Here is a 26,255-nt window from a genome sequence, read left to right as displayed (position 1 = left end):
TTGATTCTGCATCCAAGACAGGCCCAAAAAGAGAACTTGGTGATATGGGGGGAAATTTTGTTTCCTCACATTTTTTTATTATTAAGGGAAGGCGGATGGTTGAAAAAATTACATTAATTTAAAAGAGGAGGGATTTCGAATCCAGGATGCATGAATATAAACCTAACTATTAGAAGCAAATTTGTGCACATCTGTAGATAGAGGCAATAATAAGTCGGAGTTACCTATAAACTCTAGCGAATGGTGAACATGGTTGATTGGGAGGAGGTGTGATGAATATGGAGTACTACATATCTCCAGGTTGGAGAATCAAATCATTGATGTAGTTCTATAAAATGAATGGTGTAATGTGTTCTACATGGTGAACCATCCTTAACGAAGGTGTCTTGACTTAGGTGTGTTGGAGAGATAAATCTCAATGTCTACACATGGCGTAGACGAATAGTGTCTATAAGAGGGATGAGTATTGGATGATTGCGAGAAGTCTATGTTATGGGATTCTAAGAGATGATCAAAGATAGGTCGTTCGATAGATACTCAAGCTAGAGTATTTATAGATTTTGAGACCTTGTAGAGAGAGTAATTCTTATTAAATCAGGAAACTATCTAGGAGAAAATTTAGGATAAGATATTCAATTCTCCTAGGATTATGATTATGTTGCCTAATCTCAAGATATCCTAATTTGACATGAATTAGGGTTTCCTTACCTGAGAAACAAGTTGTACAGGTAGCATACTTAAACCTCACTTGTCAGACTAAGGCTGTCTGACTACGTATTCTGACTCATTAGCCAATCAGAAGAGCTTACTCCGATTATGACTATGAAGCCTGACTAGTCTGATAGTTTGAGAGTAATAGTCTTTGGGCATTCCAATCTTTTTTGCCACCTGAGATGCCATGTGTCAGGGGTCCAAAATTCATGCTCCCACTCCAATATTCTATCCACTAGGATATTAGAATGCATACTTACAACTCATTCACATCTTAATACTAAGAATAATGTAGTACTATATGAAGTTTACCTCGCCATTACAAGTGGTGGTGTTTTGCTCATCTGATTGAACTTAAACATTTGATCACTTGATTTCACAAATTCCTCAATAAAAAGAAATGGCCGTTCCCGAAAACGATCTTTAACTCGAGATTGACTTTAAACTCATATACTTCAAACTTAGAGCTCGAAATTCTAGGGTTTATGCTAGAATTTGAACTATAAACGTGCAAGGGCGGAGCAAAGATTTTTTTCATAGGTGAGCTGGCTAAAATAATTACCATAAAGTAACATAATTTTTTCCGTAACTACATAAAATTATATAATAATACATAAATATAAAACTCTAAAATCTAAAATGATAATCCAAACTAACATAACAGGTAATACAATTTCATTTTTTCTTAAAAAGTCTTGCATTCATATTAAGTTATAGTTTTTATTAGAATTGGGTACGCTATATAGAAGTATAATAGGTTAACGTAGGTCAATACATAAACTATTAGCGAGAGTTCAAACGGAAGTTCCCTAGGCTACAACCCACCTTAATCGCGAGTGTAGTTCCGCCAGTGTAAACGTAGACTCAGGTTGTACCCAAATTACAAAATAACCCTAAGCATTGGACATTCGACATAAATATGAGCCTCATATCAGTACCTCGAGCCTTGAATTACGAACTCTAAACATCTAACTTAACACTTAAGCGAAAGCTGAACTTCATGTGTCAAAAACTAAACCAAACTTTACCCAAACATAATTCTGAAACCTGCCAAGGTCCCAAGAAAAAAACAACTCGTGAATTTGTAGCTTAGAAATTTCTTAGCGTAATTAGATCAATGTTAGCCAAGAACAAAGCAATTGAAATTAAGAAAAAATTATTTGGAGAAACACTTAGCCAAATTTGTTGACCGTTTTCTATTTTTTTAATTTTTTTTCAAATTACTTATTTTACGAGAAATGCAATAATTACCGTTAAACTGGAATTGGAGGAAGAACTCATAAAAGTTTCAGTTTTGAAAGAGTGGCCTTAGCATTTGTCTTATTTTACACATTTCACCCTCCCTCCGATTGCCCTGCACCGTCTTTTTCCCGCAATTTCTTCCCCTTTCTGTCCTTCTCCATCTAAATCCGACCAGTATTTACGCCCACCCCCTCCTTTTGCAGACACACAGAAAACAAACCCTTTAAACTTTCAGAATTCAACAAAAGCCCCAAATGGGCAAACGAGGCCGCAAGCCCAAAACCCCCACCCGGGAAACCCTAGATTCACCCGCCACCGCCATCGCATCGCCACCGCCACCGCCGGTTACGACGGCCACAACCGCAGTCGACGACGTATTCTCCGTCAGCAACGTCGAGATTATCGAGCAGCCTCAATCCTCTCAGCCCCAACACGGAGGTCGCCGCCGCGGTCGACCCAAGAAGCTCCAAAAGCTCTCCGACAATCCCGAGGCCATGGCCCCTTCCCGGAGGATCCCTCGGGCGGTCGACAATGGCGACCACAAGGGGGCGGTGGGCCCGTTGGTGACGGTTTCGGATCCTGGTGAGGCGTGGGAGGCCGTGGCGAGGGTGGTGCCCGCCATGGATGCGGTCGTGAAGGTGTTTTGTACGCATACAGAGCCGAATTTCTCGCTGCCATGGCAGAGGAAGAGGCAGTACAGCTCGAGCAGCAGTGGTTTTGTGATTGGTGGGAGGAGGGTGCTGACCAATGCGCACTCTGTGGAGCATTATACGCAGGTCAAGCTCAAGAAGCGTGGCTCTGATACTAAGTACTTGGCTACTGTTCTCGCCATTGGCACCGAGTGCGATATTGGTATTCAAAGCTTTCCTTTTTCTGTTCTTTTGCTTTTTTTGTTATCATTATTTAGTACTACTTAAAATTTCACTGATTTTTCGGAATGTGGATGATTTATTGGGTAGAAAAGCTTCATACTTGCTGCTTAAGGGGTTGTTTAACTTGGTTTTTTAGTGTTTGTTGTGCGTTGTTACGTAGTGAAATTTGCGTGGTGAAGATATAGGAAGTGATTTGTTTTTGGAAGGGAAGGAGAATTTCCATGTTTACCTTAGAAGGTGTTATGGAGTAAAACAGTTAGATATAAGGGATATAGAAAAGCTCAGAATAAATCGCGTAGTAAATGAAGGCATATGGGATGAAAAACTAATGCAACAGATGAATTTCGTATTGCTAATACTTTATGAGATTTCACTGATTCATGATGTTTTTAGGAATGGGGATGATGTATTGGTTAGAAAAGCCTCATACTTTCCGCTTAAGGGATTGTTTAACTTGGGGTTTTTAGTATTTGCTCTTCATTGTTACGTAGTGAAATTTGCGTGGGGGAGATATAGGAAGTGATTTGTTTTTGGAAAGGAAGGAGAATTTCCATGTTTACCTTAGGGGGTGTTATGGAGTAAAACAGTTAGATATAAGGGATATAGAAAAGCTCAAAATAAATTGCGTAGTAAATGAAGGCATAGGGGATGAAAAACTAATGCAACAGATGGATTTCGTTTGTCATGTCAATGTGGGGAAAGGTGTGAATTTATCTCAACATGGATGGAAATGGAGGGATTGCGAGTGAATGTTCATGCTCATTGTGTATCAATTCCCATTAGTTGGATTAATTAAACTAATTATGGAAATCAATTTTTGGTAACCAACTGAGCATATGTAAATATTTTATAATGGAAAACTGCTGTTTATATGATGTTGCAGCCATGCTTACTGTTGACGACAATGAGTTTTGGGAAGGAGTGTCACCAGTGGAGTTTGGGGATTTGCCTGCGCTTCAAGATGCCGTTACAGTTGTGGGTTACCCAATTGGGGGAGACACAATTTCAGTGACGAGTGGTGTTGTGTCACGAATAGAGATTCTGTCCTATGTTCATGGGTCTACTGAACTTCTGGGTTTGCAGGTAATGAGAATGTAATTCTAGCACTTCTGTTGGACATCTAGCTTATCAGCAGAATATTTTTCCTAATGTCATGTTTCTTTCTCTTTGGATTTTTTCCAGATAGATGCGGCCATAAACTCTGGAAACTCAGGTGGGCCTGCTTTTAATGACAAGGGAAATTGCGTCGGTATCGCATTTCAGTCCCTTAAACATGAAGATGCGGAGAATATTGGTTATGTCATACCAACACCAGTCATTATGCACTTCATCCAAGATTATGAAAAGAATGGAGCATATACAGGTAAATTTGTTAAATTTGATGTGTTCTAAGTATTTAAATTTATATAAATCGTCATTGGCATAGGTTGTCTTTCTATGTAATGTAGTTACATCTTTGAGCCAGCGGTACCTAGTATTGTCAGTTCTTCATGTAATGTGAATCTTATGATTGTCTATAATGTAGGATTTCCAATTCTCGGAATTGAGTGGCAGAAGATGGAAAATCCTGATTTGCGTATGGCAATGGGCATGAAACCTGATCAGAAGGGTGTTCGTATAAGAAGAGTTGATCCCACTGCTCCGGAATCTCAGGTTCTGAAGCCATCTGATATCATTCTCAGTTTTGATGGAGTTAAGATTGCCAATGATGGAACAGGCATGTGTACTTCTTATATTCCTGCTATGTACATATGTATTATGGGTATATGTTTATGGCATACGTCTATAATTTGTTTAGCAAATGAAAAACTCGCATTCATAAAAGATTTTGTTGTTCTTACTATTATTTGTTTGTGACATGACCCTTATGCTGGTTCTTATAACACTGTTGATAAGTAGTGAAGTTTCACTAATATAACATGTGGCATGTTTTACTTTGCTGTTTCCCTTTGTTAAATTATTATCGTACTCTATGTGACTTAGCACTTGATGTTTTCCACTATGATTTTCAGTTCCTTTCCGGCATGGAGAACGCATAGGTTTTAGTTACCTTGTCTCTCAGAAATATACTGGAGATAATTCAGCGGTTAAAGTTCTGCGCAATTCTGAGATTCTGAATTTTGACATCAAACTTGCATCCCACAAAAGGCTAATCCCAGCACACAACAAGGGCAGACCTCCTTCATATTATATAATTGCAGGATTTGTTTTTACAGCTGTGTCTGTTCCCTATCTTCGATCTGAGGTTAGTAGCTCACCTTTAATCCCCTCTATGAACTTAAACCTCGTTTTTACATCTGCTTAATGGATGTTAAGGAGTGGGATTTTGATTAATTAGTAGTGCTTGTAACTATTGTGCATCTACAGTGTCTATATGTATGTCTCTGCTCGTGTGTGTAAGTAATACTAAAATGATCTGACACAATGCATTAACATGACATAACTCGATTTCCATCTTTAGATGTTAGCCAGACATGGCTATATGTGCGTGCGCGCCTGCGTGTGTAATTAATATCTTAAAAGTTTATGATAATGCATCTGAAATTAAGATCAAATTATTCGTGCTATCTTAATCCAATTCTTTCTGCTTGTATTTACAGTATGGAAAGGAATATGAATTTGAAGCTCCTGTCAAGCTTTTGGACAAAATGCTGCATTCATTGCCACAATCACCGCATGAGCAGCTCGTCGTCGTTTCGCAGGTGCTTGTGGCTGACATCAACATCGGTTATGAAGAAATAGTTAACACCCAGGTCAGGAATTGCACTCTGATGGATTTTGCTATATTTTTGGATGTCAGCCGCTGAATCACTTCAAATAACCTGTTGTCGGATGACTTACTGTGTATGTTTGTGTAGGTTCTTACTTAAACGGTAAGCCTGTGAAGAACCTTAAGAACTTGGCAAGCATGGTAGAGAGCTGCGAGGACGAATTTTTGAAATTTGATTTAGAATACCAACAGGTTCTCTCCCTCTCTCCGTCTCACCCCCTTCCCCCTCGTACAATTGCATGTGTTTTCTGTCTGTATCATGGCTAATTTCTGTCATATATCCAGGTGGTTGTCCTCCGAACAAAAACTGCTAAAGCAGCTACTCTGGATATTCTTGCTACACATTGCATACCCTCAGCAATGTCCGATGATCTGAAGACTTGACGTTGGACCGAACGCATGCGGATTTTTGTAGCCCCTTCTCTACAAGGTCCCAAATAGCAACGGTGGGACTCTGGAGGAGGGTAGGCATACTGGCTATAGATAACTCAATTGAGTATGTGCAGCTCCCTCGTTGAGATCGTTGTATTTAACCCTTGTTTCAAAGGGCTGGATGTAACCATATGAGGGCATAAAATTGAAGAATCGCCGTCAAATTTTGTTTCTTTTTACGAGTTCCCTATAAATCATGAGGCACATGTTTAACTGCTAGTGCTTTACTCTCTTTATTTCTTGGATTTGAAAGGGGATATTTTGCTTATTGTTTCTTTGCAGAAAGTTTCCTAATAAGAGCTAGCCTGGTAAACCACAAAATTGACCCCCAAATTTAAAAATTCGAAGTTAAATGTGAAATGTATTTGCAAAGAGCTTATAAATAGTTCAATTAGGTAAGAGCGTTTATCAAGCGTTTGAGACTGAGTTCGAGTGGACCCGTCTGATATCGCATTTATAAGTGTACACGTATATATAGGGGTAGGGAATGCAAATCATACATGTGTGTGGGTCTTGAGGAGAGGCGTCGTCTGTTGCCGATCATCAGCCTCATGCGAGTCTTCAAACTTTTCCTCTTTCTTTTGGTCCGGACCATTTTGCTCTTTTGATTGCGCCCATACTACCCCATAGAAACCCACCACAATTACCACTGCCCCAATCACACTGCCATAAAAAATTTATACAATTAAATTAAGAATACAACTATCATGTTTTATCAAGGATAATTATAACCACATACAGTCCTCTTACATACTCATTTTTAGTCCGTTCCTTGTTTATGTTTGATTCATTCAAGGTCTGAATTTCTTCACGACCCGTTAACCCGACATGAAATGAGATGAAAATAACAAGTTTTGGGTCAACCCTAACTAGTTGTTTCGTTACCTGGTCATCCGTTAAGATAATAGATTTAACATGAAAACAACCCGTTTTCCAAATCTAGACAATCATGACCCGCTAACCCGATAAGAAATGAATTCTAGGTCAACCCGTTAACGAGTCGAATCGTTATCGAGTCACCTGTTACGCATCCGTTAATATAACGAGTTTGACACGACACGATACGTTAAGATAACAAATTTATAATTCAGAGACTAAAGTTTCAATTGGATTAAATTTATCCACACCCATTTTTACTCTTACACACCTCTTGTTAATTTTTATCGTTTGATATTTTATAATTTATTCGATCCGAAGGCCGGAAATTGAGGGTATTGTGTGAGAGGTAAAAAAGGGTATGTGGATAGCACCACTCTAAATTTAAGGACTAATGCTCCATTTTTCTCTATTTAGTCCAATACCAAAACTTCCTAAGCAGACACATAAATTCAGATGTGAATTAAGCCAATTGATCAGACAAAAGTGCCTATCCTGTTATTTAAATTGAATTCTCTTCTCCGTAAATTAGAGTTGTTTAGAATATATATCGTTTTGTAAAAGGCAAAAATAGAATGATAAGATAAGGCAGTAACGAGAGCGGTTTGTTACCTTCCAGTATAGAGTGTGTCACCAAGGAAGATGGCACCCATTAAGGCAGCAATGGCAATCCCTAGAGGCTTGAACATAGCCACAAATACAGGTCCTTTCTTTCTTATGCACCATGTTTGAGTAGAGAATGTTACTACACTTCCAAAAACAGCCTGCACACAAAGATCAAATGTTGCAGATTATAATTCGCTCTATTGTTGTTCGGTTAAAAAAAAATGCAACACAAGAGCTCCCCAGGAGGCCTCCCATCCTAATTATGCGCTTACCGAATAGGCGATCGCTGCGAGCTCCAAATCAAGTTTAAGTGCCCAGGCACTTGCATTCCTTTCTACAAAGAAAGAAAGTATTGCACATTGAATGGTCCCAAAGAAGCAATAGAAGGAGACTATGGTCATCTCTGATGGGTACCCCTTAAGAACTGCTGCCTTCAGACACAATGTGAATTACTAACATCAGTGCCATTTCCGAACAAAGTTCATAATCGAAAAGAAGAGTTGCACATCAAATTTTAACCTGAGCGGTGTTCCATATCGAAAGAGATAAGCAAGCTGTTGTGATAAAAAGGGCTCCAGTGACCCAATTACTCAGTGGAAACACATCAGAGACAGATGGGTTTAATTGAGAAGAGTCAACAGTTTTGATTGGAAACAACACGATTGGAGGACCTTTAACGAAAGTGACTATCAATGCTCCTGAGATGGATACCAGAGTGCCCAGAATTTTGATCTGGCTTCTTAAGCTTCTCAAATTTAACTTCTCCATTCTATAAGCAGACACAAAATCTTAAGTTCTCATTACCAACATTCTTCCCTTAATCCCCGAAATTCCCTTTAGGCCTCATTCGGTGTCTGGGATAAGATTTATTGGATAACTCACTAGAGTCAACGTATATTGAAGGAAGAAATGGACGACAACGGCCAAACCTTGCCCCAAGTTGACGGTAGAAGAAGGACATTATTTCGATAAATGGAAACTTATCCCTTCCAATCTTCACAAAAATGGCAGACTGGATGGGATAAGTTTCCTTCGTGACTAACTCGTCTAGTTCTTCACGAAATATTATTCTTCTTCTACTTTAAACTTCGACAAATACTGGGACTCAGACATCAGTGTCTTCCTTTAACAATACATTGAATCTAGTGATTTATCCAATCCATTCCTATGGACACTAAACGAGGCCACCAAAGTAGTTCATTAATCTGGTGTAAGGAAAAGAGAGCAACCTGAAGACGACAGCAAGAAGGAAAGTGAAAGCCGGGATCAAGTTGCTCAAGGCAGATGCAAGAGTGGGGGAGCTGTAGCTTACTCCAGTAAATATACAATTCTGCATCACAGTTATCCTGCCAAGGAAAATAGATTTGATGAAACCCAGCAAACCCAGCTAACCCACATGCTTAATAGTCCTACCCAAGTGGGATTTTTAGATCAAATCACATACCCAGCGAGGCTGAGGAGGAAGAATTTACAGAGGACGGTGAAAGTAAGTGGTGGCCTGTTGTTTCTGCAAATAACAAGAAATTAATCAGAACAATTTGGTGAATTTAGAGAGAGAGAGAGAGAGAGAGAGAGAGAGAGAGAGAGAGCAACCTGTGGATGATGAAAGAAGAAGGGAGGAGGATGAGAGTGGCAAGAGCATTGGAGTAGACAACAAAGACAAAGTGGCTCATTCCTCCGGACATGGCTGCTTTACTAAGTGTGGTTAATCCCACGTCCAGAATCTCCACCACCACCATCGCCGCGAACGGCAGCAACTCCCATATTCTTGACTTCATCCCCATTGATTCTTTCTCTCCACTGAACACTCTCTCTCTCTCCACGGAAATGGCAGTCTTAGAGAGTAGGTGAAATGTGCAAGACAGTAGCTGAAACGTGCAACCCTCTGGTCAAAGCGGAACAATTGCACAAATTAAATAAAGGCAAAATTAGTATCCCTGTTTTTCTATATCATTTGAAAAAATAATTTTAGAATTTATTATTTTATCTGCATGATGTACTTTTTCTTATTTAGTGGAGATATTAATAATTAAACTATATTTTCTCTTCTTCATAAATGTGTTTTTTCGATCATGGTTTTTTTTTTGGTTATGCAAACATTTAATATTATTTCTTTTTCCAAATGGTTTTTTCTTTTTCAAATAGTTGGTGATCAACCTAAAAACTCTGTATAATTTTTTTTATTTTTTTTGTGAACTATTTGAAAAAGAAAAAACCAATTGAAAAAAGAAATAATATTAAATGTTTGCTTAACCAAAAAAAAAAACTGTGATTTAAAAAACATATTTGGAACAAGAGAAAATATAGTTTAATTACTAATAAGGAAAAGTGCATCATGCAGATAAAAGGATAAATTCAAAAATTATTTTAATTTTAAAAAATAGAGGTGATTATTGGTTAAAGTACTTTAATCAAATTTAAAAAAGGCACATATGTTTAATCTAAATGATATAGAAAAACAGTAGATGATTCTAATTTTCCTTTTGCATAAATACTATTTGAACTTTTGTATGTGTGCGCATTTATCACCTACAAATTTTAATATTTATTTGTAGGTATGCGCAACATAATACAAAGTTCATAAGGTAATAAAAAAAATTAAAGGTTCAAGTGGTAAATATGCACACCAATAAAAGTCCAGATAGTATTGGTGCAAAATCCTCTTAAATGTATTACTATTACTACTACTACTACCAAAATTTCGTGAAAAAAAATTGCTTATTGTAAGTGGGTACATGGGGTTATCTTTTTAGAGGCAGTTATATCACGAGAATAATATGCATGGTAAGAGTATGATAAAATTATAACTTTTCACATCAATATTATGATTACATGTATCCGTTTATTTTCATATGACATATATTATTATTAAATAATATTCGATAACAATATACTCGTGGACTTTCCACTTCATAACCCCTAGACTACCTATAAGTAACAATAGAATAGGATTGACACAACAAAATTACAATTTACTTTTGTTGTGTTCACGAACCTTAGTAAAAACAATTACTATTTTAAAATCGTCTACCTAACATAAAATGACGCGGTCAAACATTTAATTACTTTTACGCCTTACGTAACCTGATTAATGAAACTCATAATTAAAATTGACAACGGTGGTACAATCACATCAAAATTAACTTTGGTGCCTAAATGTCGAAAAAATAGGGTTCCCAAAGCTATTCTAAATTTCCAACCATTAAATCAACTAAAATGAAGAAGATCAAATAACAAAAACTAACACCCAAAGAAGTATATTATTTTCTTTGAGTAAAAAGTAAAACACTTTTGTGCTTTGATGGGAGTATATAATAATTTAGAAACGTGGGCCTTATTTGGGCCTAGGCATGAGTTGGGCGGATCTATATGGGTTATCGGTTGTTATCAATCGGGCTCAGCCTCTAACTCCAATAATCCGCGAATCCGACCCACACTTACCGCCACCGACCCGCATCCACCACCACCACTACTTCCAATTCCATTTTCCTCCATTTTCTCTGAGTCTCTGCTTACATGTTCTTCTTCTTCTGGTTTCCAATTTTCGGGTTCGCGATCCCAAATTGATTTGACCATTTTCGGAAATTCGCTCGTTCTGTGTATGGAGAAGATGAGTGAGGTCGACCCCACGTTAGAAGTATTCTACGAGGAGAAGAAGCGGGTCCGGAACCCTTGGGTACCAGTTGGTAACTTCCCACTTCGATTCCTTCACTATTTTGCTACAATTTGGTTTCTGTGATTGTTTTGTTTAAATTTTGAGGTTTGATATGAGTTGGGGTATGCATATTTGATCGTAAAGTTTCGTGCTGGTTTGAATTTTTGGTGGATTTGGATATCTAGAACTAATAATTTGGAAAAGTTTATTAATTTTTGGGATAATAAAATTTTGATGAAAAGGTATTAGTAAAGCTTCTTCGTTGGTTAATTTATTAGGAAAACTAACCAAGTTCAAAAAAACTTTAGTTTTAATGAAAAATAACAAATAAAGGTGCAGTGAATTCTGTAAAAATGTAAAAATGTGGATTTTTGTTAAGAATGAACAGTGTTTAGTTTAATTTCAATCTTCTCGCGTGAATTCTGTCTGTTGTATCCTGTATGTGAATTTGGAGAAGACTTCCGGCATTTTTCTAGGTATCCGGTGCAGTGGCAACGTCTTAGTTTGTCATCGACGGTAATTGGTAAATATTACGTTGTCTTCATTTGACAATGTGGCAACAGTCTTGTCGAGATGCAAGGAAGTTTGTCACTTTGACATGATACCTATCCCTTGCTGTTAGGTCCTGTGTGCTGACCGAGTGAAGGTTAGCTATGAGACTGGCGTTTTTAGTGTAGTCGGAACTGGATGTTCAGTCAGGTGTAGACCATTGTTTCTCATACAAATGAGATTTTATGGGAAATTTTAAGAGAATCCGAAAGGGGTGCCATTGAGAGATGCTACTTAGTTTGCGGGATTGAAGACACTGAGGTCCTCGAAATCTGTGGTAATAGAGATGAATTAGAGCTGTGTGTATGCTGGATTTTATGGTGTGGGTAAAAGACTGAGGTGCATTGGGATCTTAGGCTTTGGAGAAACCTTTCAGCTTGGGAAGACGACGATGAGTTATAGTTAGGAAGTCCGTTTCAAAGTGTGTTCTTAAGTTTCAGAGCTTTATGGATCGTCTTGTGTTTCCAGTTTTCCCATGAACTTGATATAAAAAGAGAGAAAAATGTTCTCTTTTGTGTAGGGTTTCAAGCAACAAACGAGTAATTGCGACATTTTGATAATTGAATGATGCCAAATTCGTGTTAAAGCTGTGATCTGCTTTGCTTTTATTAGTTAAAATGAGATTCATTTTGGTTAATTACTAAGAACTAAACTTTTCAGGGGCTATGTTGACTGCTGGCGTGCTCACCGCCGGCTTAATCAGTTTCAGGCAAGGCAATTCTCAGTTGGGGCAGAAGCTAATGAGAGCTCGTGTCGTTGTCCAGGGTGCCACAGTGGCTCTTATGGTTGGCAGTGCATACTACTACGGGGAGAATCCGTGGAAAAAATCGAGTTAAATCGTTTTCTTCTATTATTTTCGTTCATGATTACGGTTACATTGTTGTTTCATTCATGTTGAAGCCAAATTAGGTTTACGTGAGTTGCATAGCTTGCGCTAAATAAGTAACACACGTATTGCTGTTAGTACTAAATGATATCAATGATTTAATCACGGCTCGTTTGTCACGCCAGTGGTGTAGGCATGTAGCCCTGTTTGGGTTTCCGTCTATGATTCGTTTTCAACCTTAAAGGGTAAGAGGAGAGGCGAGAAGAGGATTCGAAACTATTATATTAATGTAGTGGAAGGGAGAGTTCGAACACGAGACACGAGTTGAAACTTCACATCTTATCCATCAGGATATTGAACACATGCATTGGATGCTTGATGTAAACTTGAGGATGTGAAAACTTTTGGCAATTGCATTTTTTGCCTTCCTTCTTCAAACAGGGACCATCTGGTGGTTTTGCCATAGCAAATTACCCAAATTACCCTTTAGATGGTCGAGAAGATTTATATAAGCATTTCAACCTCCTTGGCCACATCATGTGATTAATTAGCGCCAAGAATTGAATCAAGATGTGCCTTATGGAATACGAGTCTGGAACTCGTTCATAGCCATTAGGCCACCCTTTGGTGATTAAAGTAAAATCAGTGGCGGATCTAGGAAATAATATTAAGGGGGTCAGTACGAATGGTGTGTGCAGTGCGTGATTTTTTTCTTAATAGAAATAACATGCATATCGTCATTTCATCGAGTATTAGTAGGCCTGAAGTCATTTGGAAAGGCATACTGCACACCTGTTAATGCCTCATTTGCGTGGGTAACTAACATGTTCCAAGGCTGCTTCCATGTAAATGCTTAACAAAGAAACACAATTACCTTGAAGACACTAACAATGTTTGATATCATTGCATCCCATTAATATGTTTGTCCAAGAATGATGACGCTTTGTTATTCTTTGAGATCACATTTCATTTACTTTGCATTTTTGGATAGTTTTTTACTTGTTTCTTTTTTTTTCTGCCTACAATTGTAATCACAACCAACAAACAAGCCAGAAGTAAATAATATTAGGAATAGACTGTAAAGGGGCAAAACCTCTCTAATGCATTTTATCAAGCAGTTGAAAGACATGTATGAAGGGCAACTCCAACCTTTAAAGGGGCAACACCCAAGTCATTCATGGACATTCATCGAAGTTCGGAGGGTCAGCACTCAAGTTATTTGTGGACATTCACTCAAGTTCGGGGGGGGGGGGTTAGCTGACCCCCTACCCCTCAATGCATTCGCCTCTTAGTAAAACCAATAATTGGTTTCATTCAATTATTTGATTTAACTATGGAGTTATTTAAAAAAAAAAAAATCGAAATGCACATCCCACTATTTTAACAAATTAAAATATTTTCAACAAAATAAAACAAATTACAAAAATTTCAACAAAAATTAATAATAGTTTTGCCAAAAATTAATAATAGTAACATAGAGAATTAGTGATTAAAACGTTCCATATAAATAAATAACAACAATAATATACCATAATTAGTTTTTGGGTTTACCATTATAATTGGTGATTAAATTTTACTCCGTAATTATCAATCAAATTTATATTTGCAACCACCAAATAAAATTTTAATTTGAGACCACCTCAAGTCTTGTTTATGGTTAGGAGAGGCTGAAATGCTTCTGTGAGTCTTCTTCTGATTTCCGAAAGGAATGAATAACTGTAGTTTGTCACTAGTTATCCTTTTTTTTTAACAAAAAAGAAAAAAGAAAAAAAATAGTCTTGCTTGCCACGTAATAACACTATCATTTGAACACGTGCGTGTCGACATTTGCCCCACCTCCAACTCTCTCTCCCTCTCTCACTCTCCTCCTCCTCCCTCCACCCCTACCCGTAGTTTCTTCTCCAATTCCATATTCTCTCAATATTCTGTTTGTTTCTCGGGAAAATCTTCAACCAGACAAGAAAAGGGTCGCCCCGTTAAATAAGTAGCTCGTGTAAGATACCCAGTTCCGATCCTCTCTCGCTATTTTTTTTTATTATTTTATTTTTATTTTTCATTGACAATCTTAAAGAACAAAACTGTTTCTCTTTTCTTTGTATATGGTTTTCTGGTTAGGTCTTAGATCTTCAGAAGATTGCAGCTTTTTTTTAATTGTTAGACTTCACAAGCACTTATGAAATTGATTCGCAAAATCTTTACAATTTTAATGAAATTTTTTGGGGAAATTTTTGGAGGGGGTTGTATGCGTCACTGGGTATGTCTAATAATTTGGAAATAAGAAATTTTGGAATCCCATCATTGCTCAAAGTTTGCATCTTCATTATTCTGTGCAGAAAACAGTGGCATTGCATTTATCTGATCATATTGTGATGGCCGAATTTTAAAATTTAATCCTCCATGAGTGTGATCTTCCAAGATTTCCCATAAGTATGCTTGCATTAACAAACTTTCGGATGATAAAATATGTTAGCTTGGCAATGTAGTATATCGAATTGCAAGGAACCGAGCTTTTGGCTTTTTGTTTAGGGACTTACTATCCAAGTTGAGCTAGTCAGTTTGATGGTAGCTTGTTATGGTTGTGGTCCAACTTTAGGGGAGGAAAATACCATTTTAAGGAGAGGTCTTAGTTTGTCCTTGGTGGCGAGGCACAGGCAATGCATTTAGATTCTGCAATCTGATGTCATTGTTGTATTATGAGCTAATTTGGTGTTAGTATATGTAACAAAAAACTTGTTTAAATTACTTCAAAAAAGTGGTCTTTGAAGGCTTTCGACTCGGTGGTTTAGTTTTGTAGAATATGCTGTTAGTTCACAGGCAGTTGGTGTATTGACAAGCTTTACCTGTCATCTGGAAGATGGTCCTGTGACCCTTAAGTTGCACTTGTTGAAATCTAAGATCTAATATCATTTTTGATTTTTCTACTTTGTCCTGTTGATTGATACTGTTGAACTAATGCACAGAGAAGCTCTGTTAGTTTTAATTGAGGTGGCTTTCTTTATGCTGCATCATCCAATGAGAATAAAAGTCTCTAACAAAACGCACTACTACATATATAGGCTGGTATGATTAATAATGTAACATAGGTCTGTTTCCTTCATGGTCATGGTTTGTGAAGAACAGTTCCCCGTTTAAGCAGACTTTTAACTTGTTTAGATTGTATCACTGATTTTGTTTATGTAATCTACATATATGTGTTTACCTTGATTTTGGACATCTGATTAAAATCTCATGTTTTTCTTACTTCAGCTTCTACATCACCCTTTATTTTTGCAATTCTTGTTGATTTCTGGAAGGTCAGTGGACCCTTTTTCTTGTATATTAGACTGGTTTAGTTTCAACCATTATACAATATATCTAGCTAACCCACCAGACCCTATGGTTATTTAATTTCTGTGAATTTTATTTCCTTGAAAAGTTGATTACTTTAGTATTCTTGTGACAGGTTTGGGAATTTAATTTTAATAAGCTAAGATGTCTTCTCCAAGCAAGCGGAGAGAGATGGATGTCATGAAGTTGTAAGTTGTTTGTTACTATAATACCTCTAACCTTAGCATTCTGTGTTTCTTAAGGTTGGATTTCTCCCTTTGGTTTACCAAATGGGTATCTACAGTCTCTTTGGTAGATGTAGAATCAGGTTGCTAACTTCATCTCTGGTATGATATAAAGGTTTGGAACACTATTTCTAATGCTTTTGTTTTCCTTTCTTTTCTCAATGATTTTCAGGATGATGAGTGACTATAATGTGGAGACAATAAACGATGGGCTAAATGAATTCAATGTGGAATTCAATGGTCCAAAAGAAAGTATTGTCTGACACCCCTGCTTATAGGCCTTCATTGCATAGAATTTCATATGTGTTTATATGTGGGGGCATTAGGCACGTTTAACTGAATTTGGTATCTTTATTGCCTTGTGGTAACTTTATTGCAGTTTACTCTTAGATCAGAAATGCGTTTTGCTTCTTATATTTCCACTAGGCTTTTCATCAGCTGAAGCTCTTGGCATTGTTTTATGTGTCATTCTTTTGGTAAACTTTAGTCTCTATGTGATGATATGGTTGCAGGCCTTTATGAAGGCGGGGTTTGGAAAATCCGTGTTGAGCTTCCTGATGCTTATCCATATAAATCTCCATCTATTGGCTTCATGAACAAGATTTTCCACCCGAATGTTGATGAGCTGTGAGTATTCTTCAGTTTTAGGATCAATTTTACCTCACGTTTCATCCAATTTAATTATTCTCTAGGAACTTTTAATTATTGCTACCAGTGGCATGCCGGCAGATTGGGTCTAAAAAAGGCGGAAGTATAAGTTTATTTAGAAATTTAGATGCTGTAATACTGCTGTTGATTATCAAATGCTTGAATAAGTCTGTGGTTTTGACAACATAGTTTCTAATTTATTTCTTTTGCAGGCAGCAGGACGTTGAGTAATTGTTTATTGGTTATTAACTTGTATGTACTGACTGTTTTTTTATTTCTTTTTTTCCGTAATTGCAGATCTGGTTCTGTCTGCTTAGATGTAATTAACCAATCATGGAGTCCAATGTTTGGTAATTATCATCCTATTTTAGTAAAAATTCTGACCCTTGTTTTCCAATACACTGCTGAAGTGTTGGTTTTGTGTCATTATACTCTCTTCCCTGAGCCGGTGATGTTTCGCGGTTCTATTCTGTTTCATTTTTCTTTTTTCTTTCTTCATTTGATTTTCTTGGATTTCTCACATATATGGTGATGTTTCTTCTTGATGCAGACCTTTTAAACGTTTTTGAAGTTTTCCTTCCACAACTGTTGCTTTATCCAAATCCTTCAGATCCACTCAATGGTGATGCAGCATCATTGATGATGAAGGACCGAAAACTCTACTGATCAGAAGGTCAAAGGTAAAACTTCATCTGCAATTAATATCCCTTCCTTTCAGTTATGTGCTTAAACTAATGAAAAACAATTCCTAAATTTTTGAAACTTCACCACAAACTCTCTCACAAATAACATAGGGATATTAGGAGATGGACCTTCCAAAGATGAGCCTATGTGTGAAAAGAGCTCTTTATTGTAATTAGATAGTTCCATACCCTCCCTACTTTTTCTTGGTTCCTTTGACCGTGTCTGGAGTTGGAATCCCAGTATCGTCTCGTAGCTGTGAGTGTGACTTCTGCAAGATGGTCCACGGACGATGACTTCACTAATTACTAGTCTATCTCCGGTGCCTTGTTCATTGCTTTCGGACTAATACTTGCTTACAAGATTCCACTGAATTTTCATAGTAAGCTAGTTGCTTCCGCTTCAAAGATGTTACACGGAGTATATTTAGAACTTAGAAGCTATTCTTCCTTGGTTGCTACACACAGCATAAGCTAGCGAGAAAATCTTCTATATTCTTGTAGGATTTTTATCATGTAAAGTTTTCTGTTTACATTTTTCCAATTTGATTTGTGGACACAGAGTACTGTGAGCGATATGCAAAGAAGGAGCACATTACCAATACAACACCAGACGAGGAGAGCGATGAGAACATTAGCGATGAGGAAAGCAATTCAAGCGACGATGATATTGCTGGACATGCAGACCCGTAGTGAACTGCAGGTGCATGGGGGGAAACATTATAATCCCCCATTACTCGCTTACGATTTGAATTATGTTTACTACCGATATTTGTACGACTAGATTAAAATTTCTTGTAAAAATTATGAATTGTGTTGAATAATCTGCTTCTGTTGTTGGTTACTGAACTATTTTAATGTTATGAAGAAGCACATTGAATGATGAACATGTAGAAATGATCCAGACACAACTATTTTTTGTGTTTCTTTCAAATTCCTTGAGATGCATATAGACAAACAAAAGCATACCAAGCAAAATGTATAACGTTTGTTTTGGTCGAAAAATAATATTTGAGTTACTCTGTGGACAAGTTAAGTAACGTTGTCTATGATGAACTTGAGGTTCTCTGTTTGGATCTGCCCTCGAGATTTTGTGTTCGGATCTGGATTCAACTCGAGGTTCAATTTTGGGTCTTTACTCGAGGTTGTGTTTGACTCCACTCTCATCGCGTGTATAAAATAGAAATGACTATACTTGGATACATACCATTTCTAAAATATACGACTTATTATGTGACTCAATACTATTGCAACACCTGTCCATTTAATATTCATGATCAAACACCAATTCCACTTTCTAATCATAACCAAACACCTCTTTTTCAGTTTTCGCTTACCTGTGCCGTTGCAAATTGATCAGCCTCATCTTCTTCCATGTCAATCAAAATAAAACCTTGCATGATTCACCGCCACCTTCCTCCCCCGCTGCCATGGGTACCGCGACAAACAAGGGGACGAGTTGGGGGCGGAGTCGACAGAGGTGACAGGGTTGTGTCGACGGAGGAGAAGGGGTGGGAACAACGGAGGCAACACAATAAGGGAGAGTGCTGCCTTTATGTGCCATTTGCCATGCTCATCCATGGTTGACTTGTCTTCAACTTAACCTAGTCGGTCACAAATCACAATCTTATACCTATATTTAAGCAAATTATAAAACAACATTAAAACTAATTGATAGTTACAGCCTTGGCACTTGGAAATTAGTATTGTCTAGTTTAGAAATTAAGAAAGTAATCCGATTTGGAGGGCCTTTACAAGTCTATAACAAACAATACTTGTTTAACATATGTCAATGCTAGGACCAGGTTACCATCGTTAATCCCGGAAAAGATAATACTTGGCTCTTTACATGTAATAAATCATTCTACATTACAAACAATGATAGTTTGATATGTGCATAAACTTTTGATCAGGTTTTAATAAGTGATGTAATTGAGATCCTCTCTGGATTTCTGTGTCTGAAGCTGATGGATCTAAAGATTTTAACTACTTATTTTAAATCTTCTGGTCCTAACTAGTTAAATCCATTGGCCCACGTTACATAAACCAAGAGTCCCATCTCTCTCTTTCTTCAACGGCCCGAATCTTCAAATTCTTGAACTTTGGACATAGAGATCTGGTGAGGATCTCGACTCATAAGTGATATATACATGTGTCCAAACAGTACTGTGATTTGCAAGCAAGTACAAATAACCGTATTCTTTCTAGGAAGGCTATTGAAAAAGACATGCCATCAAACAATTGACCGTTTAAAACTGCCGGCAAATATTCTTTTTAAAATCGGTAGACTTTAGTGCAAATTGTTATGAGCCTTACAAAAACACACAGAAATTTTCAAACTCTCTGTCAGTGTTCATCCAATTGGCACCAAGTGATTCCATCAACAAACTTCAACATTTCCATTTGTTCCTTTCTTCTTGTTCTTGCAATGTCAATCAATGAATCTCACTTCATAAGGAGGATACACCAAATCTGAGAGCCATTTATTTCCCACACAAAAAAAAACACTCTAATTTATACATTAAAAAAAACACGAAAAATGGATCGGATTTCCATTTGGGCACTCGCCATTTTGATCATTCTCGTTATCTTTCCGATGGTGGATTCAGAAGATCAAGAGTGGACTCAGATCAAGCAAGCCCTGGTGCAATTCATGGACAAACTCTCACCGGCCAATGCAGCGTCCAGAGTCGGAAATTGGGGTTGGAACATGAGCTCGGATCCTTGCATAGATAAATGGGAAGGTGTGACGTGTGACAGAAAGAATTCTGTCAAGAAAATAGTCCTCGAAACCTCGAATTTAACGGGAGTTCTTGATGCAAACTCTCTCTGCATGGTGAAGTCTGTTGGTGTTGTGAGCCTGAAGAACAACAACATAACTGGTCTGCTCTCAGAAGACATCGGAAATTGCAGAGATTTAACTCACTTGTACATAAGTGGGAACCACTTTTCGGGTGAGCTTCCGGAGTCGCTCTCGCATTTGAATAATCTGAAAAGGGTTGATATCTCCAGCAACAACTTCAACGGTGTGCTTCCTGATTTTGCAAAGATTTCAGGGTTGATATCTTTTCTTGCTCAGAACAACCGGCTTGATGGGCAAATCCCGGACTTTCATTTCTTCAACCTCAAGGAATTCAATGTCTCCAACAACAACTTCAGTGGCCCTATCCCTGATGTCAATGGCCTATTCGGAAAAGATAGCTTTTCAGGTAATCCTAAGCTGTGTGGAAAGCCACTGCAAAATGAATGCCCTCCTGCAATACCAACTCCCGTAATGCCAAAGAAATCGGAAAAGTCCTCATCCAAAAAGCTGTTACTCTTCTCAGGATGCATAGTTCTTGGCCTGGTTGTTGTTTGCTTCTTTCTCTTCAAACTTGCCATAAAAAAGATCAGACAAGACAAAGAAAAGGGCAGAAATAAAAAGATCACGGCGAATGATGCTGCTAGCACTGTGCCTAGCAATACTATTTCTTCTGGTGAGTTGATGGCTGGTGGTGGTCATAAGATGGCAGAGTACTCGTTATCATCTGTTGAAAGTGGAATGGCTCCACCGCTTGTAGTTCTCACAAGTCCATTGCTGAGGGGGTTGAGTTTCGAGGAATTGCTCCGAGCTCCTGCTGAATTGCTTGTCAGAGGGAAGAATGGAAGCCTCTACAAAATCATGCTTGATCGAGGGGTTAACTTGGTTGTGAAGAGGATCAGGAACAGTGGGATTTCGAGGGAAAAATTCAAGACTCGGTTGACACAAATCGATAAGGTTAAGTGTCGAAATGTCTTACCGGCTGTTGCATTCTACTGTTCCAGACAAGAGAAGCTCCTGGTTTATGAGTATCAGCCTAATGGCAGTCTCTTTAACCTTCTTCATGGTAAGCTAAGCTCGATGTGATCAATTTTTCGCTACTTATATATCTCAAATCTTAAGGCTTGGGGACGTGAAATTTCCTAAAATATAACTGGTTATTGTACTATCCTCTCCACACTCTGTGAATAGGCTTTTCTTACGGCACGTATTTTGTTTACGATCAATAAAGTAAATTTAATCGAATTGTTCATGATTTTTCGGTGTCACACAGAATCTTCAAATGGACAAATATTTGACTGGGGAAGCAGACTAAGTGTTGCAGAAATCATAGCTGAGTCATTGGCATTCATGCACCAAGAGCTACATGAACATGGCATTGCTCATGGCAACCTAAAGTCCAAGAACATTTTGTTCAACACGTCCATGGAGCCCTGCATCAGTGAATACGGAATAATGGAGATCGAAAATCAAGACCAGTCACACCTTTCGCCAAACAGCGGGATTGAAAGTTCGAATGCTGGCCATGCAGGAAGCACGTTGAAGGGTGATGTCTATGGATTTGGTGTGATACTTCTTGAGCTTCTGACAGGGAAGCTGGTGCAGCAAAACGGCTTGGATTTGCCCAGGTGGGTACACTCGGTAGTTAGTGAGGAGTGGACTGTCGAAGTTTTTGACGAGGCTTTGATCCAAGAAGGTGCAAGTGAAGAAAGGATGGTGAAATTGTTGCAGGTAGCAATGCGGTGCATAAATGAGAGGCCAAGTATGAGCCGAGTTTCGGCGATGATCAAGTCGATCAAAGAGGAGGAGGAGAGATCTGTGTCTTCTGATCCATAAAAAAGAAAACATTTCAGAAGTTGCAGCTCACTTGTTGGAGGAATTTGATTTCAAACGTGTTTGTTTTGGGGTTATTAGATGATGATATTGTTATTGACCTTGTCTTTGTGATGAGAAAATTCTAACACGGGGAGATGAAGTCACTGTATAGACCAAAAGGTAAAACAAAATGGACTGATTCAATATCCACAGGAAGCCAACAGGTTCCTCTCCGGATCCTTTTGGTGAGGATCATGGAGATTCGTAAATTGTGTCTGCTCATCGTACATTATGTGGTTAACGATGTACAATAAACGGATATGATTCATAGATTCCCGGAATCCTCACAACGAGGATCCGGATTCCACAGGAAGTCCTAAATGTCTGAATATGTGTCATACAATGTATAACCCTCTACCTTATTGATTGTTAGATTATATGATAAAATAAGAGTCTCACACCATTATCATAATGCTTAATAAAGCACGTTGGTCTGAGAAAATGTATGTAGAATTTTCGATGGTTCCACTTCTAACAACACCGATATTGTTCATAACTTGGTAATTACTATCTGTCCAATCAGTCAGGTATAATGTTTTATCACAGAAGGCCTAAAGGGGACCCACCCAATCATGTGGCAATACAAGCTCGTCCCCTGGCTCTGATACCATGTAGAATTTTCAGAGAGACGGGCCGAGGGCTCCACTACCAACAACAGCGATACTGTTCTCAACTTGGTAACTACCACCTGCCAAATCTGTTAGGTGTAAGGTTTTATCACAAAAGGCATCGATGTTAGTTGGAATAGGGTAATTATATTTAAACTCTTTTTTCTTTCTTTCCCTCACTGCTGGGAGATATTCAACATTATGTGTCATAACTAACCGTATACAATTATACGTCTATCTCTCTCATCACATTATGATGCGAAAACAACTCTAGAATCTCTACTCTGACCTGCTTGCTAAGTGGTTATCAACAAACGTCAGACAAAATTAGTCAAACCAATGGAGGTAGCATTCCAAAAACATGATTAGTCATAATCACCTGTGTTTAGTGGATACAATCATGGATATGATTAGGTGTTAATAATTGCCAGGAAAAGCAAATGTAACCCTACCATTTGATTTTGTCCAACCTCTGAGACTTCTGTTTTGTCATCATTTCAAAGCCAGGAAAAGCTAGTTTGGTCACTGGGGCTCAGACCCAGTACAGTAAGGTGAAAGATTTGCATGGATACATGACTTTTTACCTACTGTTTTTACTTACCCACTTCATATTTACAGCGGTAGATCATTCAGAGTTTCATGCCAGGATTGATGGAAAATTGCCTGATTAGCAGGGAGGATTATCATCATTGATGGGTTAAGGATAATAATTATGATTAATCGTGAGGAAAAAGAAGTCATACTGGTCACTTTTGGACAATCAAAACCGAGTGGTTGATGGACCTCCTTCAGCTTTTCAAATGTATGTGGCATATAGGTCTATATCACTATACATACGAGGGAGACAAGTCTAATGTTTTTCTTAGGTTTGTCTGGGATGAAGCCCTACAGTTTTAGTTCATCAGCTTAAGTAATTTATAGAGAAAAACTTAGTTATCGCAAATCGCATGTCACGTGATGAGAGATAGAGGATAAAATTTTATTTCATACAAGTATTGCATTATGGAAAACTGTAAGCTACTAAAAGAAAATTTTGGACAAGAGGCCCAACCTCGTCTTTGTGTGATCTCACAAGAAAGGGGGATTTTCGCAAGAAAGATGTGGTCGGGCTTCTTCATCCAAGACTTTTTCGGTTGTTAGTCTTGTGATTTTAGGCTTTGTAGACTTTGATTTTTCTTGAGTACTTACAGATATTCATTGCTAACACATATTTAACCGTCGGAATTAAGCTAATAACTTAAACTCAAATTTTTCATAAGTACCTACCGAAACTCAATACCAAGTTACCAATACATAACACATATTTGACGATTAGATTTGATCCAACACCCTAAACTTAAATCATATCCAAGAGTTAAATATGTAGTTGCTCAAGAAAAATTGAAAGTTAATCACAATGGGCTAAAGAGCCTATGGCGTTTTCATTCTCAACAACACACTTCACGCATCACTCTGCAAGTCTTCCTTCTGACACTTCTGTGGCGCAAAAAGGATTCAAATCAGACCGTCCAGACCCCATCATCACCAACCAAAGACCCTCTTCAGTTTCTAGTTCTGGTCTCCATTCTCACCCTTCACATCCAAAGGTAGGTCCTTTCCAATTCTACCACCTCAATAATTCTTCGATAACCAATTTTAAACCTCTCAATTTTCCACAAAACAACATTATCTCTTCACACATATGAGTAATTAATTTGATTAGGTTTCTGGTCTGCATTGCATTCGTACTTCTAGGTGTGAGTACTTTGCTCACCCTTTCCAGCGTCTAATCTGAGGAACCCAGAAAGAGTACTTTGTTTTGAGCAAAACCCATCTCCTAAAATGTCTAGAAAACTCCATGGATTGGAGCAAAAAGATAGTAATTTGATATATCCACCCCCCTTATTGATATCCCCACCAATTCCATCTTCTTCTTCTTCTTCATCATCATCTATTGGCAGTATCAGTCCAGTGCTTCTTCTCGTTATAGTAATTGTAGCTGTTATGTTTTTCATCTATGGGTTTGCTCATTTGCTTTGGAGATGTCTCACAAAAAGGTCATCTTCCTCCTCAATCTTCCATTCCAATAGATACCCGGAAACCTCTGGCTCTCGAGCTATCCAAAGGCAGCTTCAACAGCTCTTTCGGCTTCACGATTCGGGCCTCGATCAAGCCGCCATTGATTCTCTCCCTGTGTTCTTCTGCAAGGACATTGTTGGTTCAAAGGAGGAGCCATTTGATTGTGCAGTTTGTCTGTGTGAGTTTTCTGACCAGGACAAGCTGAGGTTGCTTCCTGTGTGTGGCCATGCTTTCCACATTGATTGCATTGACACTTGGCTTCTCTCGAATTCGACGTGCCCCCTTTGTAGAGGAACGCTTTTGGGGTCTGGGATTTTGTTGGAGAATCCGGTGTTCGATTCCGGTGGTTCTAGGGAGATGTCAAATGCGGTTGTGAGTGATGGGGAGAACATGTGTTCGAGCGGTCGGAAAGGTTCGGTTATGGAGGAAAGTGTTGGTGAAAAGAGGGTTTTTTCTGTGAGGCTTGGGAAGTTCAAAAGCTTGAATGAAGGCGGAGAAAGTGGAGGGAAAGTGGGGGAAAGCAGTAGGTGTAATTTGGATGCTAGGAGATGTTACTCAATGGGTGCATATCAGTATGTGGTTGGCGATTCAATCTGCAAATCGCATTGTCCCATGATTGTGATGCCAAGCTTGCCAAAGAGGGAGTTGGTAATGGGAGCTTCTCAGTTACTGGGAATTTGGAAGGGAAGAAAATCAGTGGCAGGCATAAAGGTGAGAGCTTCTCGGTTTCGAAGATTTGGCTTTGGTCTGCAAAGAACAGATTCCCGGGTTCTTCGAATGCTCAAACCGGTTTGCCTCCTTTTCGTGTAATTTCTCCCATCAATGCTGAAACATGAAATGTACAATTAAGCTTAGTACTGGTAGTAGTTACGATTTTCGCCATCTCGTTGTACAACGAATGCTTAATTGTAAGTTAAATTTAGCAAGGGTTTTGTTCAGTAGCGGTGTTAGGAATTTGTACCAGTTTCTAAGTGTTTGGATTCCAGACCAGGATACAGAAAACGGGACTTGCATAATCTGAAAACTAAAGCCTCATTTCTTTAGCAATTGAGAAAAGCGTTTCTTTTCGAAAGCAAGAGCCCTTTCTTCATAAGCAAGAAACATGCACATAGACCATAATCAAAGTATCAAACACAAGAAAGAGGCAGATGATCAGTGCTTTTGCTACTTCGTTCTGCAGCAATCTAATCGTGATCAAGAAGCACTTTTCAAAAGGATCGCGAGAAGCATATAGCCGAAGGTGATTCCTTTTCCCTTTTTTATGGGGAAAATGGTATCAAATTCATCATTTTCTGTCGAATGGACCAAAAACCTCAGGAAAATGGTACAGAAACCTTATTGTTCTGTAACTATATGCTTTCCATGGGGATTATATACACATGGAGATAAAAGTGTTTGCAATCGATAAACGAGTCCAAGAATGTTTTTCGGTTGTTGCAATTTGCAAAGATGATATGAGCATATATCCAAGACTTTTCCTTCCTAAGGACAAGATG

General features: G+C 38.2%; 4 protein-coding genes and 2 pseudogenes across 5 annotated transcripts; 5 read left to right on the top strand and 1 right to left on the bottom strand.

The window, feature by feature from the left end:
* The first annotated feature begins 1,983 nt into the window (after window positions 1-1,983).
* Window positions 1,984-6,263, top strand: LOC125479811 (protease Do-like 9). Of its 2 annotated transcripts, none has more exons than XM_048589852.1 (8): window positions 1,984-2,805; window positions 3,709-3,908; window positions 4,008-4,188; window positions 4,351-4,542; window positions 4,838-5,070; window positions 5,426-5,588; window positions 5,684-5,787; window positions 5,881-6,263. In XM_048589852.1, exons 1-8 carry the CDS (start codon window positions 2,208-2,210, stop codon window positions 5,977-5,979), a joined length of 1,770 nt encoding a protein of 589 aa, XP_048445809.1. In that variant the 5' UTR covers window positions 1,984-2,207; the 3' UTR covers window positions 5,980-6,263. The 2 variants fall into 2 exon arrangements, 1 of the variants encoding a protein (XP_048445809.1); XR_007260303.1 differs by having other exon boundaries at window positions 1,986-2,805; window positions 5,426-5,578.
* A 124-nt stretch (window positions 6,264-6,387) lies between these two features.
* Window positions 6,388-9,400, bottom strand: LOC125479812 (WAT1-related protein At3g28050-like). The gene is made up of 7 exons (XM_048589853.1): window positions 9,103-9,400; window positions 8,954-9,016; window positions 8,739-8,855; window positions 8,029-8,278; window positions 7,782-7,940; window positions 7,516-7,667; window positions 6,388-6,690 (listed from the first exon to the last, which is right to left on the bottom strand). The coding sequence occupies exons 1-7, from the start codon at window positions 9,291-9,293 to the stop codon at window positions 6,522-6,524; spliced, it is 1,101 nt and encodes a 366-aa protein (XP_048445810.1). The 5' UTR covers window positions 9,294-9,400; the 3' UTR covers window positions 6,388-6,521.
* Window positions 9,401-10,810: 1,410 nt separating this feature from the next.
* Window positions 10,811-12,718, top strand: LOC125479712. Its single transcript, XM_048589434.1, has 2 exons — window positions 10,811-11,195; window positions 12,374-12,718. The coding sequence occupies exons 1-2, from the start codon at window positions 10,811-10,813 to the stop codon at window positions 12,547-12,549; spliced, it is 561 nt and encodes a 186-aa protein (XP_048445391.1). The 3' UTR covers window positions 12,550-12,718.
* A 1,643-nt stretch (window positions 12,719-14,361) lies between these two features.
* Window positions 14,362-18,301, top strand: LOC125479819 (annotated as a pseudogene).
* A 1,598-nt stretch (window positions 18,302-19,899) lies between these two features.
* LOC125479809 (probable inactive receptor kinase At2g26730) lies at window positions 19,900-22,054 on the top strand. Its single transcript, XM_048589849.1, has 2 exons — window positions 19,900-21,284; window positions 21,492-22,054. Exons 1-2 carry the CDS (start codon window positions 19,958-19,960, stop codon window positions 22,052-22,054), a joined length of 1,890 nt encoding a protein of 629 aa, XP_048445806.1. The 5' UTR covers window positions 19,900-19,957.
* A 1,975-nt stretch (window positions 22,055-24,029) lies between these two features.
* On the top strand, window positions 24,030-25,697 carry LOC125479813 (annotated as a pseudogene).
* The last annotated feature ends 558 nt before the right edge of the window (window positions 25,698-26,255 follow it).

Source organism: the organism of the source record quoted next, unplaced genomic scaffold (assembly GCF_019419815.1).
Source record: "Pyrus x bretschneideri cultivar Hongxiangsu unplaced genomic scaffold, Pyrus_bretschneideri_v1 Contig3, whole genome shotgun sequence".
Taxonomy (NCBI): Eukaryota; Viridiplantae; Streptophyta; class Magnoliopsida; order Rosales; family Rosaceae; genus Pyrus; species Pyrus x bretschneideri.
This window is presented reverse-complemented; position numbering and strand designations above follow the sequence as displayed.

Excerpts from the sequence above, each read along its gene's own strand:
- LOC125479811 (XM_048589852.1), top strand. The coding sequence starts at position 2,208 with ATGGGCAAACGAGGCCGCAAGCCCAAAACCCCCACCCGGGAAACCCTA. Across the intron at positions 3,909-4,007 it reads CTGAACTTCTGGGTTTGCAG|ATAGATGCGGCCATAAACTC; the intron begins GTAATGAGAATG and ends GATTTTTTCCAG. Across the intron at positions 4,543-4,837 it reads GATTGCCAATGATGGAACAG|TTCCTTTCCGGCATGGAGAA; the intron begins GCATGTGTACTT and ends TATGATTTTCAG.
- LOC125479812 (XM_048589853.1), bottom strand. The coding sequence starts at position 9,293 with ATGGGGATGAAGTCAAGAATATGGGAGTTGCTGCCGTTCGCGGCGATG. Across the intron at positions 8,279-8,738 it reads CTTCTTGCTGTCGTCTTCAG|AATGGAGAAGTTAAATTTGA; the intron begins GTTGCTCTCTTT and ends GTCTGCTTATAG. Across the intron at positions 6,691-7,515 it reads GACACACTCTATACTGGAAG|TGTGATTGGGGCAGTGGTAA; the intron begins GTAACAAACCGC and ends TTTTTATGGCAG.
- LOC125479712 (XM_048589434.1), top strand. The coding sequence starts at position 10,811 with ATGGGAGTATATAATAATTTAGAAACGTGGGCCTTATTTGGGCCTAGG. Across the intron at positions 11,196-12,373 it reads GAACCCTTGGGTACCAGTTG|GGGCTATGTTGACTGCTGGC; the intron begins GTAACTTCCCAC and ends TAAACTTTTCAG.
- LOC125479809 (XM_048589849.1), top strand. The coding sequence starts at position 19,958 with ATGGATCGGATTTCCATTTGGGCACTCGCCATTTTGATCATTCTCGTT. Across the intron at positions 21,285-21,491 it reads TCTCTTTAACCTTCTTCATG|AATCTTCAAATGGACAAATA; the intron begins GTAAGCTAAGCT and ends GGTGTCACACAG.